We start from the raw sequence: 14,674 nt of genomic DNA, 5'->3' as shown, positions 1-14,674 counted from the left end.
CAAACTTTCAAGCCAATGAATAAAAATATGTCAAATTTATAAATTTTAAATTAAAAAGGACAGGCAAATATTTCTCTTATCAACTTAGACATTATTCTAACTACAGATTCGGAGTTAGACCAGATCAATAAATCAGAATCTACAGGACATTTTCTCTCTGCCAAGTATTTTGCTAAACACAGATATTCTCTCAAAGATATTCCTAACCCAACTATGCAATAAAATCTTATAGTTAATCATTCTCCAATTGAAAAAAAGTAGTCAAAGTAAAGGAAAATTTTCTTCAGAATTCAAAGAAATCCAAGCTAACAATGCTATATAAAAATAAGCTAACTTACTAATAATTAGAGAAATGCACATTAAAAGTAACACTAAGGTTCACTTCATAAGCACCAGATTAATAAGATTGATAGCTGGGGCAACTAGGTGGCACAGTGGATAGAGCACCAGCCCTGAAGTCAGGAGCACCTGAGTTCAAATTTGGCCTCAGACACTTAACACTTCCTAGCTATGTGACCATGGGCAAGTCATATAACCTCAATTGCCTCAGCAAAAACAAAAGAAAAAAATGAAGGAAGGAAGGAAGGAAGGAAGGAAGGAAGGAAGGAAGGAAGGAAGGAAGGAAGGAAGGAAGGAAGGAAAAAGATCAAATAAAGGGGAAAAGGATCCACACGTGTACAAGGTAAAGAATTAGAAATTGAGTCAGTGCCTATTAATTGTGGACTGGTCAAATAAATTGTAGCATACGTATGTAATAAATATTATTTATTGTATGGTAAGAAATAATAAAGGGAATAGTTTCAGAGAATCATGATAAAACTTAAATGAACTAATGTAGAACACAAAGTAAGAAACAAGGGAAATTTTATGCAGAAATAGCAATATCATAAGGACAAACAACTTTCAAAACCTTTAGAATTCTAATTGCTAAAATGACTAAACTAATTAAAAGACAACTCAAGATGAAATAGATTACCTGCCTCCTGATAGAGAGGTGACATTTTCAAAATACACACCAAGACTTATTTTCTTATGGTTTTTTGAACACGGCCAATATGAGAATTTATTATTCTTTACTATATGTTCAATTGTAACAGTGGATTTTTCCCCTTTATTTTCTCAATTGAGGATAGGGTGGAAACAAGCAAAGAGAAATATGAAAACAACTTTTAATTAAAAACCAAAAAAAATGGTATAGCATACACAGTTTTAATATGATCTTTTCAGTCCAGGGCTTTGATTTTGTAAGTGAAAACGCCTGATTTGGGTATTCCCACTGTGCATACATCCTCTATTGATATAGAGAGGCAACTTACTTATTAATTTCCTGGGGCACTGAGAAGTTAAGTAATCTGCTTTAAATGTCACATAGGGCATACAAATCATAAGTGATATGTAAATCCAAATGGCACTTCCTGACCTGAAAGACATTCCATCATTTATAAACCTATATTGTCTTTTCTTAAAGGTTCAGTAGAATTTCTATCTTCTTTTCACTATTTCTGATTACTTTTTAGTTTCCATGGCTTCTCCAGGGATAATTTTCTTCTCTGCCACTGTATTAATACCTCTTGAAGATGGAAGGGCTCTTTTTATGAAGAAATAAGTCAGCCTGGACCAAGAGAGTTCAGACTTGCCCCTCAATATATTTCTATACATTGTACCTAAACTAGAATATGTGACATTATGAGGGTTCAATTACCATGAACCATATAATCTAAGCCTTTTTTATTGGAGGCAATCATGCCAGGAGCTAATTTGTACTCACAAAGACAAGAATTCTATAAATGGGATGCTTCCCATGAGGAACTTTCTTGGGGCTGCTAGCTTATTGCATAGTATTCACTAAAACTTAATGTTGTAGAAGGGAACATGAGGAATAGTAAGTACACTGGAAAGATAAATAGCAATGGAATCAGAAGACCTGAATTCAAATACCATTTCTAAAACTGTGTGACCCTGGACAAGTCATATTAACCAATATGCCCAGTTTCTTTACCTGTAAAATAATGGGGAATGGATGCATGACCTCTGAAGTCCCTTCCAACTCTAGCTCTATGACCTCATGAAATCAGTCATTTGCCCTTAAAGGATGCATGCAACACTACTCTTATAATCAATCAGTGCTTCCATATATGTCTATCACCAATAGTTGAAGATGACTTCCCAGGTTTTGCTTCTAATTTCCAGGACTATAAAGGCCTTCTCGTTTAGTACTTCCAAAAGTAAATTTTTGAAAAAATTATGAAAATTGTTATTTGCTTACATGGAACAATATCTCGGTATCTGTTTTTATCTCTGTTTTGTGGAGCATTTCCCAAGATGCAGGCATCAAGTGGCTGTATGTGTTCTAGAGCCTAAAAATAAAGAAAAAAAGAATGATGATCTCTTTTTTACAACAAAAGCTTAACTTTTACTACAGGTTACTAATTCCTAAAGCTCCTAATTAGGAAAAATGAGAACCATAGATTTGCTCCATGAAGACGTTTGGTCAGGGGTATGCTAGGACCAGCTGAAGAAAACCAATTGTTAAATTTTCAGTGTGTGCATCTATACCTTGGAAACCAGAAAATGTTACAACTCAGGGCTTGATTTATTGTTTTCATGATTGTCTAGATTTAAGCAGTAAAGAAAGTGTTAATAATGCATATTAAGCTAAAAGAGTGTGACTTGCCTACATTTTTTTGGAGAATCAGTTATTAAACATTTGCCAACATATCCCTGGATATTCTCTGTCGTGATTCATTTATTCTACTATTAAACATTTAGAATGAATAAGAAATATCCAGTATTTATTATCTTTAGTACTTACTTTTCTCATAAAAGGACTGAAAAAAAAATGATAGATTTTAGTTAAGATATCCATATCCCAATGATTAAACAAGTCTTGATTTTGATAGAGTAACCAAAAACAATTGTAATATTAAACTTTTTGAAAATATTCTTTACTTATCCATAAAACATGCATATAATAAACCAGAAAAATAAGGTTTATATCTATGTATAAGTGGATAGTTATATAGATTAGAGCTTATATCTCTTACCCTAGGAAGAAATAGCTTTTGAGAAGCCAAGAATTCAAGAAAAAATTATTCAAATTACCTTTCCTCTTAGGTATAAAGAATACATATGCATATCAGTTTTGAACATTATTTGCACAATTACCAAAAATTCCATGAACGGTTCATTTCCTTCTATCTGCTTTTCAATGGCTTCAATCAGATGTTTGAGGGTCGCCATCAAGTGACAACTCTGTAGAACTGGCCTAATCTCAGATACTTCAGTTAGTTCTTCCTCAGAAACAATATTCAAACCTAAAAAGAGGAAATGACAGCCATATGCAATATTTGAAATTGTATTTGATTTCCTACAAAAATTTAACCTAAATTCTTTTTTAAAAAAAATACTGAAACAAGTCATGGAGTCTCAGATTTCCATTTCTCAAATATAGTTCTTTTGGATCCATGTTCCATTCTAAGAGAACAATGTTTGACAAATTAAATATTTGACAAATGAAATCTCAGACTCGATGGGCTGTCTAAGCCTCATCCTTATATAATTAATAATATCTGAATCTGGAGTTCAATTTAAGCCTTCCTGACTCTTCACATGGAATTCTACACACTGTACTACCTAGTTGTTCCATTTTAATTACCGTGCATGTAAACATTCACCACTCCCACCTCCACCTCAAAAATATCTATTTTATATGTTGCATGTAGTAGGCACTAAATAAATGTTTGTTTAAATGAATTGGACCCAGTCAAGGGGACATCAAGCCCAACATGGAGAAGAATGAAGAAAATACCCAAACTCCAAATACTATTGAGAAAAGCTAATAAAATTTAGGAATGAGAATAGAAGGGAGGCTCAGTAGTTCACAAGAGAGAATACCAAAGAAGAGAGTTAATGATAAAACTCATGAATATAAAACATAGGGCACTGAAACTGTCTTTTTAGGTGAGGCTCATTAATTAGAGAATGATTGGACAAATTAAAGCATATATGGCAAAGTGGAATCAGAAATCTGGTCAGAAAGACTCATCTTTCTGAATTCAAATCTGGTCTCAAACATTTATTAGTTATATGACCCTGGACAAGTCACTTAACTTTGTTTGCCTCAATTTCCTCATCTGTAAAATAAGATGAAAGAAATGGCAAACACTCCAGCATCTTTGCCAAAAAAATTTGAATCAAAGAGCTGGATATGACTGAAAATGACTGAACAACAATGTAATGAAACAATATTATGCCATAAGAAATAACAAAAAAGAATAGATTCATATAAACCTAAAAAAAATTCTATGAATTATAAATTCTAAGAAGGAATTCCCCAAAAATCTAGCAAAAAGCCCTCAATTAAGAAAGCAGTATGTATTGAGTTGAAATGAATTAAATTAGAGACTAAGTAATTGCATCCCAGGCAAATAAATATTTACACAAATATAAATAGGTGAATCAAGACCCCAAGTAAAGACCCTGCTAAATACAGGCAATTAATGAATATATATACGTGGAATATTAAAAAATATTGGCGTCATTGGGTGAGGGAGAGAAAAATGGTCAGTGTATTGCTTATCCTTAAGCAACACGCTACAGATCTAAAATCATTTTCTATCTGAGATCATCTTTGTATTTACTTTGTCATTTTTATATTTATTTTCTTAAAATAGAATACAAGCTCTCTGAAGGGAGGAAGTGGTTCATATTTGTCTTTGCACCCCCAATGCTTAGCATAGTACCTGATAAATAGTATGCCCTTAATAATTACTTGCTGAATGAGTATAACAATTATAACATTTTGTCTAGAGTTATAATAACTCCACAAAAAATATTTAAGTGGAAATCCCCCCTTTGAAAAAAACAAAAGCACTGATAATAAGAGAAAGAGATCTTCTTTCTCTGTCCTTGCCATATTTTCCCCTTTTCCCACTAAACCATAAATTGATCAGCCTCTGAATTTGAATGGGTATCTATCACTCCAAGGGAAAGAAAACATATTGCAATAAAAACATAGCTACATTTAAGAAATACCTGGGTTCCTCAGAGCTGAATCATGGGATGATCCAATACACTGCCCATCTTCATTGTTCCAGTTCTCAGAGCTATAGCTTGATGAGCTCCTCCAAACATTGGAACCAGTCCTAGGGGGGAAAAAAACCCTCCATATTTATTCAGTCATCTAATTGAGGTACAACTTTATAAAATAACCTGTTATCTACTCTGATGAAAGGAAAAAGATATAGGTAACCTCCCACCTTCTGGATATAGCCCTTATATGGATTTTGGAACTTACATTAAATAAAGGTGATCTAATATCCTGGAATATAATTTTTTTAAATGGATTAACCTTCTGAAAATTCCATTCATGAGGAGTCAGAAAAAATTGAAGTTTTCCCATCCTACCCCATTATAGAATCCTTCCCTGTTCCCTACTTACTTACATGTTCAAGCTGAATTGCCTCTCTCTCTCACTAATCTTCCTATATTTCTGGTTCATACCTTCCCTGGGTTGGGTGAGGTAACTAACCCTCTTGCTTTAAAAGACTTCCTGGTTGGGGGTGGGTAAAAATGGGATAAAAGGAAACAAGAAAGGGTAAATATCTATTCTGCAATAATTACCTCAATAACTAACAAAAAGACTTACTGTAAGTGATATTAGTCATCAAATAAAATTCATTTGACAGAACTAAGCAAGATTCAAATGATCTCCTTACTACTGTTCACCAGATTAGCTTCATAATAATCATTTACCAATTTTATGCCATTATTAGATATCGACTGTCAGAGAAGACAGATGGCCTAATCTGAGATAATCTCTCTATTTACCCTCTCTTGTTCTAAAAATCCAGGTATTTGCTATTTTTATCTGTTTTGCATGCTAGTAAAATTCCATTTATTTCTACTGTAATTCCAGTACAAATAAATGGAATTTTGTTCTGATGATTTGTTTTGCCCACATTAAAAACAAAAACTAAGGTTTGCCCATTGTGAACAGGTATATCATTGGCAATGTATCTCAAATTAAACACACTCCTTTGGGGCAGCTAGGTGGTACAGTAGATAGAGCACCAGCCCTGAAGTCAGGAAGACCTGAGTTCAAATCTGATCTCAGACATTTAGCACTTTCTAGCTGTGTGACCCTGGGCAAGTCACTTAACCCCAGAGATAGAGAATCCTTTGGGGCTGTGCCAGGGCATTCAGATTTCTACTGCCTTTGATTTAGGATAAACTGACTAAATTAAATTTACTCAAGTGGAAAACAGTCTCATGGCATTTCTTGCCATTAAAGCAATAGTGAAATGAATTAACCTTTGTCTATTGCTTTCTATAATTCCAAATGTTTTGTTTTCTTTCTCCAACTTGTAAGTAATTTGGTTGTTATTTCAAATTGTACTCTTTCAAAATGTGGTGTTATTTCAGGTGACTTTACACAGCTTAAATGATCCTCACATTCATAAGAACCAATCAAATGATTTGCAAATAGCAAATTTCCACACACAACCTGACCAAATAAATAAATAAATTATAAGGATAGAAACTTTTCTTGTACTCCATAGTCAACCCCTTTGAAGGATAGGTACTGAGTCATTGATAAAAGAAACCCCTAAGTAAAGAAACTCCTTCTATTTATACTTGGTTACCATGTATTCTGAGACTTAACGTCTTAGAGAGTTGACTACAGCTCTGAGAGATTGCCCAGTATAACATGGGGCTTGGAGGTGTAAGAGTAAAAGTTGAAATCAGCTCTTCTAGCTTTCTCCATTACCGTCATGATGCCTCTAGGGATCAAGCAACAAATCATCAAGGGAAAGGAATTCTTCAAAACACAAAAAGGAAAGTAACTTCTTTGCCATGTAGGACTATGAGAAAAACTTAAATAGTATCCATGGATCTTAAGCCTAAATCCAAGTCAGGAAAGAAACATAGGAGGGAAGGGAAGGAAAGAAAGAAAGGGGGTAGAAAATGAAGCAATGTGAAAAGGGAATGAGAAAGAGAGAGCAGTAGGAAATGTTAATAAACTAGTAACTACCAAGAAAGTGAATGAAGAATCCATTTGAACAAAAGGATTCTACCTCCAGTTTTATCAGTACACATTTGTCTCCCTACTCCTTTTAGCCATTTTAAAAAGCAACCACATTGTTATAATGCATGTAAGGTGCTTGACAATATGATTGTTCTTCAGTCATTTTTCAATTATGTCCAAGTTTTCATGGCCCCATTTTGGGTTTTCTTTTCCAGTTCATTTTATAGTTTAAGAAACTAAAGGAGTCACATAGTTAAGACATTTCTGAGATCATATTTTAACTCAGGAAGATATGTTCAGGTGCTCTGTTCACCAAGGCATCTTCCTCACCATGTTCATCTTTATACCATACCGGAAGTCATATGCAAACTGGAAGTCACGGATTCTCAAAACTGTTATTGTTTCCTCTGTTATATTGTCCATCCTTCATGTCTGGTATGCTCTCTCTCCTCACTTCTGCTTGGTTTCCCTAGCTCAAAACTCACCTGCTTTCTATGTTGTTCCCCTTTCATTCCCTCTCCCCAAAGCAGCTAATAGTGCTTAACCACTGAGATGAACTCCATTTACAATGTACATATTTTGTATGTAGTTATATTACATAGTTATTAACATGTTACACTTCCTCTTCTCCCTCGTCAGAACATAAGCTTCTCAAAGTCAGGGTAAAGAGCACATACTTTTTACCTTTCTTTGTATTCCAAAGGATCTAGGTTCAAATACCAGTAATACTTACTCAACCTGTCATCTTTAATGAACCTGTCATCTTGAAAATGATGGTGATTGGGTCAGATTGCCTCTCAGGCAACTAGAGGTCAATGATAGTATGACTCTAAGGCACTCATCAATTGAAAGTTAATAAAGCTGTTTACTCTTCTTTTACCTTTCTTTTTATACCCAGTATAATCTTAGTATAATGTCTGGCACAGACGAAATACATGTTTGTTGATTAACTTCCTGGGATATATTTTTTCCTTGCCAGGTCCAAGAAAGAATAAAATTAGAAGAGCCTGTAGCTGTTTTCTACTGGTTCAAGTAAGAGGAAAGGTGATCTTGCCAGAGCTAATTCCTCTATTTCTGCCTAAATATTTCTTCTTTATCATCACGGGGAATCATAGAATCAGTGTTAGAAATCATAGAATCATAGAATCAGTCCATCAGAGACGTAATTCTTTCCAACAATGAGATGATTGAGGCCAGTTCCAATGATCTTGTGATGAAAAGAGTTCACTACACCCAGAGAGAGACCGTGGGAACTGAGTGTGGATCACAAAATAGGATTTTCACTCTTTTTGTTGTTTGCTTGCATTTTGTTTTCTTTTTTTTTTCCTTTTTGATTTTTCTTGTGCAGCAAGATAATTATATATATATATATATATGTATACATATATTGGATTTAACATATATTTAACATGTTTATCATATATTGGATTACCTGCAATCCAAGGGAGGGGGTGGGGGGAATGAGGGGAGAATTTGGGACACAAGGTTTTGCAAGGGTCAATGCTGAAAAATTATCCATGCATATGTTTTGAAAATAAAAAGGTTAATAAAAAAAAAGAAAGAAAGAAAGGTCCATCAGCCATCAAGCATTGATATGTGTGAGGCACTATGCTATGTCCTTGAGAATACCAAAAAAAGGTCCTTTACATGACCTCCAAGATGTTTAATACAAAAGTTGCCAGAGCCAGCTCAAGCCAGCAGATTCTAAGATCAGTTTTCACACATAATACAAATCAAGGCTTGATTTTTTTATTTGTTGAAGTCTAGACTTGTGAAAATTAATATTAATGTAAATAATGCAGAACAAAATTCTAATGGTACTGCACTTACATTTTCTTTAGTGCAATGGTTGTCTCACACCCTTACTACACCCCAAAACTGAAGTTTGGAAGGGATGAGAACTCTCAATGCATATACTAATTTTGAACAGATCTGTCAACATGTAACAACAACTATGTTAGGGATACAAAGAAATATGGTATAGAAAAATGGGATGATGAATGGATCACTGGGTCTAGAGTAAGGGGCCTGAGTTCAAATCCTATCTCTTGTCATACACTACTTGTGTGACCCTGTACAAGACACTTTCAGGGGCCTCAGTTTTCTCATCTGTTTGGCCAAATGTCCTTTGAGTTCCCTTTCATATTTAAACTTATGATCCCATGATCATGTAATTGATAGATAGATATAGATGTAGATATAGATAAAAATTATATAAGTTATAAACAGTAATTATATAAATATAAAATTGCCCTTTCTCCTCAAGGAATTCACAAACTAGTGAGCAAAATTAGAAATATACATTCAAAATGATAACACCATAAAGTTCATAAATTCTGAAATTTCATTATATGATCACAATCTTTTGTCATTCCAATTCTCCCACTGCCTTGCAACCTCCAATCCTCTTCTTCATCTGCACCATGATCTTAAATCTTTGTACCCTTCAGTTCTTCTACAGGTCATCACCTTATGCACAAGACCATACTCATCTCTTTCCCCTCTTGGCCCATTGGTGAATCTCTTCAACTTCATATTGACTTCTTTTCTCAAGTCCTCATCTTTTCATTTTATCAGGGGTCTTGTCCTATTGATCCTCATCTTTGGACCATTTCCATCATCTAATGCTTTTACTCCTCCTCATGTTCTGATAAATGAAACTGAAGAAAACTATAAAATAATGCTAATTGGCTCCATTACCAATTTCTGTTATTTAATCTCAACTGGGTACTCACTATAACAAAGTAATCTTTGCACCTCTCTAATTTACTGTCCCATTCCTTACATAGTCTTTTTCAAACTTTTTCTTCCTTCCTCATTCCTTCTATGGTTCCTCCTGCCCTCACTTTCACAAATGAGAATTTACTCATATTTTCTTTAAAAAAAGTCAAAGTCATTTACTGAACATTCCTTCTTATCCTCTCCTCCTCATTTCACCTTAACTCAAACTTCCCTCATCATTGTTGTTCAGTCATTTCAGTTGTGCCCAACACTTTATGACCCCATCTGGATTTTGTTGGCAAAAATATTGGAGTGATTTGCCATTGCATAGTGGTGGAGTAGGAAGACAACTATACTCAGTTTTAGGAGAGAGCTTGGTTACTGGATCAGAGACTTAGATGCTTTGTGATGCCAAAGCAAGTTACATTTCTGAATATTTCTAACTCTCACTTTCCCCATCTACAAAATGGGAATAATCATGTTTTACTACCTAACACACCAGATGGATATAAGGACAAAGCTTTGTAAATCTTAAAACAAAAAAACAAACAAAAAAAAAGTGAGTTATTGAGTTGTAAATGCTATCAATAGTTAAGCAAAATAAGCAGCTCAGTTGTTCAGATAAGAAGTTCACCAAGTTAAGATTAGGTTGAGACCTTGAAAGATAGAGGGTGGTCAAAGGTATACAAAAGGAGGGCATTTAGGAGCAGGAAGAAACGCATAGGCATAAAGCTGGGAAAGTTTAGAAAGTATTTAGGAGATAGTGAATAGATGGATAGGTTGAAGCAGAAGAGAAGTAACAGAAATTAAGACTGGAGAGGTAGCCTGGAAAAATAGTTAATTAATACGATATAGAATTTATATCTTAGTCATAGAGAATGGGAACCACTAAAAGGTCAAGCAACAAGGCAATGGTGGGAGAGAGGCAGAAATTATTCAATATAGAAATGAGTGAAATAAATCAAAATTCTCCCAGGTCAAGGAAGCTTAATTACAGGGGTTTATAGGTCCCTGAGATCCATGAATAAATTTAGGATAAGTCCATGAATTTGAATGGGAAAAAAATTTTTTATTTTTCACAAACTTTTGACTAAAGTATTCTATCTCCCTTAATTATGACATTCTGAGAAAAAGTTCATAGGCTTTTCAGACAGTTAAACAGGTCCATGACATAAAAAGTAAAGAACCTATATCCTAAAATATTGATTGTTCCATGAGAGCAAGTACAATATTTCGGGAAGGTGAATTAGCATTTAGTCCACCAAGGTTAAGATTTAGGTCACTGAAGTAGTCATTTAATTAATGGTCTTTCAGTAACCCAAAAGAATAAATGAAACTTCCAAATCATTCACACCAGGGCTTATTATAATGCTTCCTTCTACCATTTAATGGGGTTAGTGAAAATTATATAACAGTACTGTGAAAAAATGATCACAGCAAGTAAGCATTAACACAGGATGGCTCCTGCTTGAAGGTCCAGAAAAGAGAATCTCATAAAATAATCCTTATGATCTGTTTTAAAATAGCCCATGTACGCTACTGGTATCCAGGCAATGTCAGAAGATCTAAAAGGAATGCCGCCAGCAAGTTGGACAGACCTCTTGTGGAGGATTTATAGGAGGCACAAAAAAGGGTCACACAGACTTATAGGGCATGGATGGATTGCAATCTGTACTGATGAAGGGAGTAGCCACTTGAATGAGTTCCCAGATAAAATGTGGGAGAAAAAAGTCAGTTTAAAATACTGTGTTTCTGAGATCACATTTTAAAAAGCAATTTCCAATCCAATTTAGAACACTCTTACTAATTGCCATAATATTCCAAGTTCAGATCATTAAGGCAATACTATTTAATATCCAGTTGCCCCCAGATGGAAGGATGCCATATAGAAAATCTAGGGCAAGGGTTCTAAACCTGGGGTCCACAAATCCCCAAAGGTTCCATGAATTGATAGATCTTAGTGGGTTCATGAACTGGGATGGGGGAAAACATATTTTTACATTTACTAATTATTAACTAAAATTTATCATTTTCTTCTGTTATGAATACATACACACACACTATTTTGAACAGTCCATAGACTTCCCCAGACTGTCAAAGGCATTCTTGATACATAAAAATCTAAGAGCTCCTGCTTTAGGGATAGAGGATCAAGAAATCATAAAACATGCAAATGATACCTAGCTGTACTCTGTTCAAGAAGATCCTCATAATCTTTCCTAAGTGAGAAACTCTGTAGACACAATTCCACCTTCCGTGAGTTAACTTTAGTTTTAAAGACCTAAGGACAAAAAACAGGAATTGGGAATCATGGTAACGTTTTTCAGCAAATACAACTTTAAAAAACACAGTGATTTCTCACTCTTTACAATAGCAGTGTATTCATAATAAACAGATGTTTTTAAAATATAACATCACACAAGTCTGTACAGGAAAGCCTGGCTCAGGACTGCACTCGTAACAGTCAAATGAAATATTGTAAGCAATAACAATAGAACAAAAACCTCCAAAGTAAGATGCTTAGGTCCCTGCCTCTTAGATGAGGTAGTAAATAACAGACTAAAGTACAAAATTATTTTACAAACATAAGTTGTTATTAAGTGATCCTAAAGCCCTCTATGTAGAGTTTAATGGCAAATCCATTAGTATAAAGAACAGACAACTCATTAACCAATCGGTACAAGAATTCTCTTTGCCAGGTTTATGTGGAGGTCTTTAAGGCTAGTATTTATTGCTTTGGATTCATTTAAAACATAATGTATGCTAAGTATTTTGTAAAACTTAAAACACTACATAAATGTCAGTTATTATTAGTGGTATAACACAAGCTGGTTATTGAACCTAAGTAGTAGAAAGCAGTTAAGTTTTTTTAAATAAAAAACTAAAAATAGAACTTAGTTAACAAATTTAATAGGACTCATTAATGCTCATGGCCAATGAGCATTCAATATTGAATTAAAGATTCTTAAATGAGCTACCATCCCAATCTATAATATCCTTCAAGTCTTTTGTGGAATTTACGTCTCCATCCCTCTCCTCCTAAAAAGTACAACTGATATTAGATTATAGTTCTAACTGCAAAGTTTCTAAAGTGTTTGTCTGTATTGCTAAAAGGGTTTTTTCAGGTCTAAATCACCAAGTCTATGATGTGAGTACTTGAAAATGTTAACATCAAATTTAGTTGGGAGAGGGATGCAGAACTCTTCGTCTAGAAACTCAACTCCTTTACAATTTAGGGACCCCAGCTCATTAAATCATAGATTGAGAGTTAGAAGGATCCTCGGATGCCCTCTAGTTCAACCTCTCATTGAACCTCTCATGAATGAATTGAAGCTCAGAAAATTGAAATGATGTGAGTAGTAATGCAAAGGGCCAGAATTTGAAATCTGGCCCAAAATAGTACTCTCTCCCTGCCCCTGTAATATGATGACTTTCCCACAGGACTCCTAGGTATCTCAGTGGTAGGGCTTGAACTCAGACCTTTTTGCTTCCAAAATCAGTTCCCTACTCACCTTCACTGAACAGATAGCATGATTAAAAGTGGTTTGAAAAGGTTTTGTTCTGACCATGACATTCATGTAGTCAATAAACTTCTCCCTCCCAAAGATAAAGTCTATATTCTCTCTTAAACCTGGTCACAAAGCTTGGAGTTGCAAGTAGTAGGACCAATCAGAATGAGTATAGTAAAACAGCCACACTGAGCTTGTGAAATCCAAAACAATGTGTTACCAGGGAATCCAAGGAGTGCGCTGTCTTCCATGCTTCACCGAGCCCAGAATAAGCCTGCATCTATTATGAAGACTCATCAATTATGAGATGATCACTTAAAGGATTTATGACACCCAGTGTGAGAGATACCTCTCATCTATAAAATAGCATCTGAAAAAAAGCCATTAGTTGAGCCCCAACTGCTAGCAAACACAAGTAGAGTTTTTCCAAGGTAAAAGGATGCCAGATATGACTGCCAGAGAGTAACCCCTTCCTGCAAAAGGAGCCAAGAAGACAGACACTTGACTGCCCTCCAGATGGAGACAGAAGAGGGGGAAAAATCACTCTGTGAATGAACAACAGTGGCTGATTACACAACATGTGAGTGAAAATTGGATTCTGCCTTTTGATTAAAGCAAAGACCATCTGCAAGAACATTTGGGAGGTACTCCTTCCCAACTGGGGAGCAGTTGATACATTCATAGTATGCAAGCTACTTACCTATAATTCATTTTTCCCAAAGCAAAAAAGATATATGGGGTTATTCTGTGCACAAAAGAATAGGCAGGAATATTTCAGTCGTTAAGCATAATAAAATTTGTTTTTGTAGATCAATAGTCTTGTTTATTAAAAGAATCATTACCCTGCTAACTTATTTTCAAATATAAAGAAAATACACCACCTTCACCATCTTGGCCCCAGTAAGAACATGACTTTTATCAATAAGAGACTGGATAGATCCCACTTAGAGAGACATGATTAGAGATAGATTATTTTCTGAATTTCAGGGTAAGTAATCCATATAATAATTGAAAAGCCCCATAAGATGATCAAAGTGTTCACAAAACCTTGACAACCAATGAAGACTTAACTATCAAAAGCAAATGTCTCCCTACAATGCCTGAGGAAAAAATAAAATAACTTCCAATAAACCAATGTGGCTCCCAGGAAATAAGAAACTAGGATAGGAAAATAGGACCATATATAACCTACAAACCTGTTTTGCAGCAATGATAAGTAAGAATTTATTTCTAAATATACATTTTCAGGATTTCTTAAGAATGAGAATAATGGAAGAAATAGATAAGATGGGCCAAGGTAGAGAAGAGATGCAGTGGTGTGTTATGAGATTGTGTTTCCAAGGAAAAAAATTAAGGGTAATTTCTCTCTCTCTCTCTCTCTCTCTCTCTCTCTCTCTGTCTCTCTGTCTCTCTCTCT

General features: G+C 34.7%; 1 protein-coding gene across 1 annotated transcript in view; it reads right to left on the bottom strand.

The window, feature by feature from the left end:
- FRMPD2 (FERM and PDZ domain containing 2) overlaps positions 1-14,674 on the bottom strand; it is a 319,487-nt gene that overhangs the window by 28,828 nt on the left and 275,985 nt on the right. The window contains exons 38-41 of the mRNA XM_031949366.1: positions 11,929-12,029; positions 5,035-5,144; positions 3,166-3,314; positions 2,267-2,357 (exon numbers count right to left, since the gene is read on the bottom strand). Coding sequence (XP_031805226.1) covers positions 2,267-2,357; positions 3,166-3,314; positions 5,035-5,144; positions 11,929-12,029 — 451 coding nt within the window. The remainder of the gene's footprint in view (positions 1-2,266; positions 2,358-3,165; positions 3,315-5,034; positions 5,145-11,928; positions 12,030-14,674) is intronic.

The sequence above is a fragment of the Sarcophilus harrisii genome, chromosome 2 (assembly GCF_902635505.1).
Source record: "Sarcophilus harrisii chromosome 2, mSarHar1.11, whole genome shotgun sequence".
NCBI lineage: Eukaryota > Metazoa > Chordata > Mammalia > Dasyuromorphia > Dasyuridae > Sarcophilus > Sarcophilus harrisii.
This window is presented reverse-complemented; position numbering and strand designations above follow the sequence as displayed.